At 42.5% G+C, this 2,254-nt stretch overlaps 1 protein-coding gene across 1 annotated transcript; it reads right to left on the bottom strand.

Moving 5' to 3' along the window:
• Positions 1-116: 116 nt before the first annotated feature.
• NEMIN01_2495 (glycerol-3-phosphate dehydrogenase) lies at positions 117-2,129 on the bottom strand (the record flags this gene model as incomplete). The annotated part of the gene is made up of 1 exon (XM_051478437.1): positions 117-2,129. One exon carries the CDS (start codon positions 2,127-2,129, stop codon positions 117-119), a length of 2,013 nt encoding a protein of 670 aa, XP_051334397.1.
• Between the last annotated feature and the right edge of the window lie 125 nt (positions 2,130-2,254).

Below are 2,254 nucleotides of genomic sequence, written 5' to 3' on the forward strand. Positions count from 1 at the left end.
GGATACTGTAAGTACAAACTCTATTTGCACTGTTTAATAAGACTATAACTGCTGCATACTCTTTATAATCCTAATCCTATTCTTATATTTAAACTGCAGCTGTCTTTACTCCATCTCTACTGGAGTATGTTGAAGTGTGTTTTTATGATGTCTATTACGTCCCGCATTGGCAGGTGGCTATCCTTCTTAAACCGCCCGTTAAAGGAAGAACCAGCACCCTGTCCAAAAGTTTTTTCAATTATTCTTTTTGCGCTAGAGTATTCGCAAATGGAGTTTTTGCACTGATTAAGCAGCTTGCTTTTGAAATCGTCGAAAACAACCTCTCTTTCTTCCATTCTTTTGAGCAGGCCATACCCCATTGTATCTAGATACTCGTATGCCTCTTTTTCTTCACTTTTTTGCTTTACTTTTGACCACTTCATGTGTGCTGCAAACTCTTTCAGCACTGCAGGAACCGAAGAATGGGCATGCCTTACATTCAAGTACGCGAACATACTCCTGCGCCCAATGTAGTCGGACACTTTTCTAGCATGCTCATGGTCTATTGAGTACGGTATTTCTGCTTTTATGTAGGGATACCTCGGATCAATCCTGTCGTACTTTCCGTTGGCATACACACACACTTTGTGTGCCCTATCACCGTACGTTGAAACTAAATGTGCTGCAATGTCCTCTGACACTTTGAACTCTCGGGATATTTTTGCTGCAAGGTTTCTTTCGTACTGGTGGCTGCCTATGAGTCTGACGTACTTTGTTACACACGGTCTGTTTGGCAGGCTAAAAAACTTTGCAGATGCATCAATGGCTTCTTCTGCTATTTCTCTGTAGCTTGTCCACTTTCCCCCCGACACAGTCACAAGGCCTGTCTCTGATCTGTCAATCAAATGAGACCGCACAATGGAGGTGCAGTCAGCAGACTCTACAGTGTCTCGTGTCAGCGGCCGAATACCTGCCCATGCACTGAGAATATTCTTGGCTTTTGGAGCTATCTGTCCCTCTATAAACTCGCCCATTTCTCTGACTATATATTTTACATCTTTTTCCGTTGCTTTTGGCATTTCCATACTTTTCATCTCTCTGTCTGTTGTTCCTGCAATCGACACCCCCTTCCACGGAATTAGAAAGAGCACGCTTCCATTTTTGGTGCTTGGGTTAAGCATGCCGAGCTTCCCTGTGTATGCCCCCGGCATGACCAAATGCACTCCTATGCTGGGCACTATTATCTTGGGCTTATTTGGGACATCCATTCTCCTTATTGTGTCAGAGTATGGGCCTGTTGCATTTATCACGCCTTTGCACTGGACTGTGTGCTCTATTCCTGTTTCTGTGTCTTTAAAAGAGACTCCCACTATTCTATCCGAGCTGTTTTCCTTTGTTCCGTCTGCAGATTTATTCTCTTTTTTTATGAAGTTTGTTACTTCTGCATAGTTTATAGCAGAGCCGCCGTAGTATATGCCTGTCTCTACAAGCATAGTGTTCACCCGCGAGTCATCCATCTGCCCGTCAAAATACACCATGCCTCCTGCTATTTTCTTGTAGTCAATAGAGGACAACACTTTTCGTACTTCTTCTTTTCCGATAAAATAGCTCTTTTGGATGCCAAGTCTACCTGACAGAAAATCGTACACTTTTGTTCCCATCCAGAAGTAGGGCACTGTCAGTTTGTGTCTGATGGGGAGAAGTATGCCCACTTCTCTTGTCAGGTAGGGAGCCAGATTCAAAAAGGATTTTCTTTCTCTTAGCCCCTCAACTACTAGAGATAGCTGTTTGTAGTCTAGTTCTTTAATCGCTTTTTCCAGGTATCTTATTCCTCCGTGTATTAGCTTCGTGCTTTTTGAGCTGGTTCCGCTTGCAAAGTCATTTTTTTCTAAAAGCAGCACGGAGTAGCCTCTGGTCGCAGCATCAAGCATGCACCCTGCCCCTACGCTGCCGCCTCCTATTATCACTATGTCGTACTTTTTATCTTTTATTCTCGAAAGAGTTCTCTCTCTGGAAGGAGGCGCCCAGGAGATGGGAATGTTTCTGTTGTATTTGCGAGCATGCTTCTTTTCGTCATCTTTTGCCAGTTTTTGCTGCAGTATCACTGCTCCTGCGAGAGTTGTAAGACAGAGGCCTCTCAGGAATGACATTGTTTATTAATTCATGCGAAGTTTAATATTTAATTTGGTTTTAATTTAGCTTGTTTCATTTTTATTTCAAATTTTAATTACTACACTGTGTTTACTTGTACTAGTTTTATTTTTATTAGCACTAT

The sequence above is a fragment of the Nematocida minor genome (genome assembly GCF_024244105.1).
Source record: "Nematocida minor strain JUm1510 chromosome Unknown 4878, whole genome shotgun sequence".
NCBI classification, from domain to species: domain Eukaryota; kingdom Fungi; phylum Microsporidia; genus Nematocida; species Nematocida minor.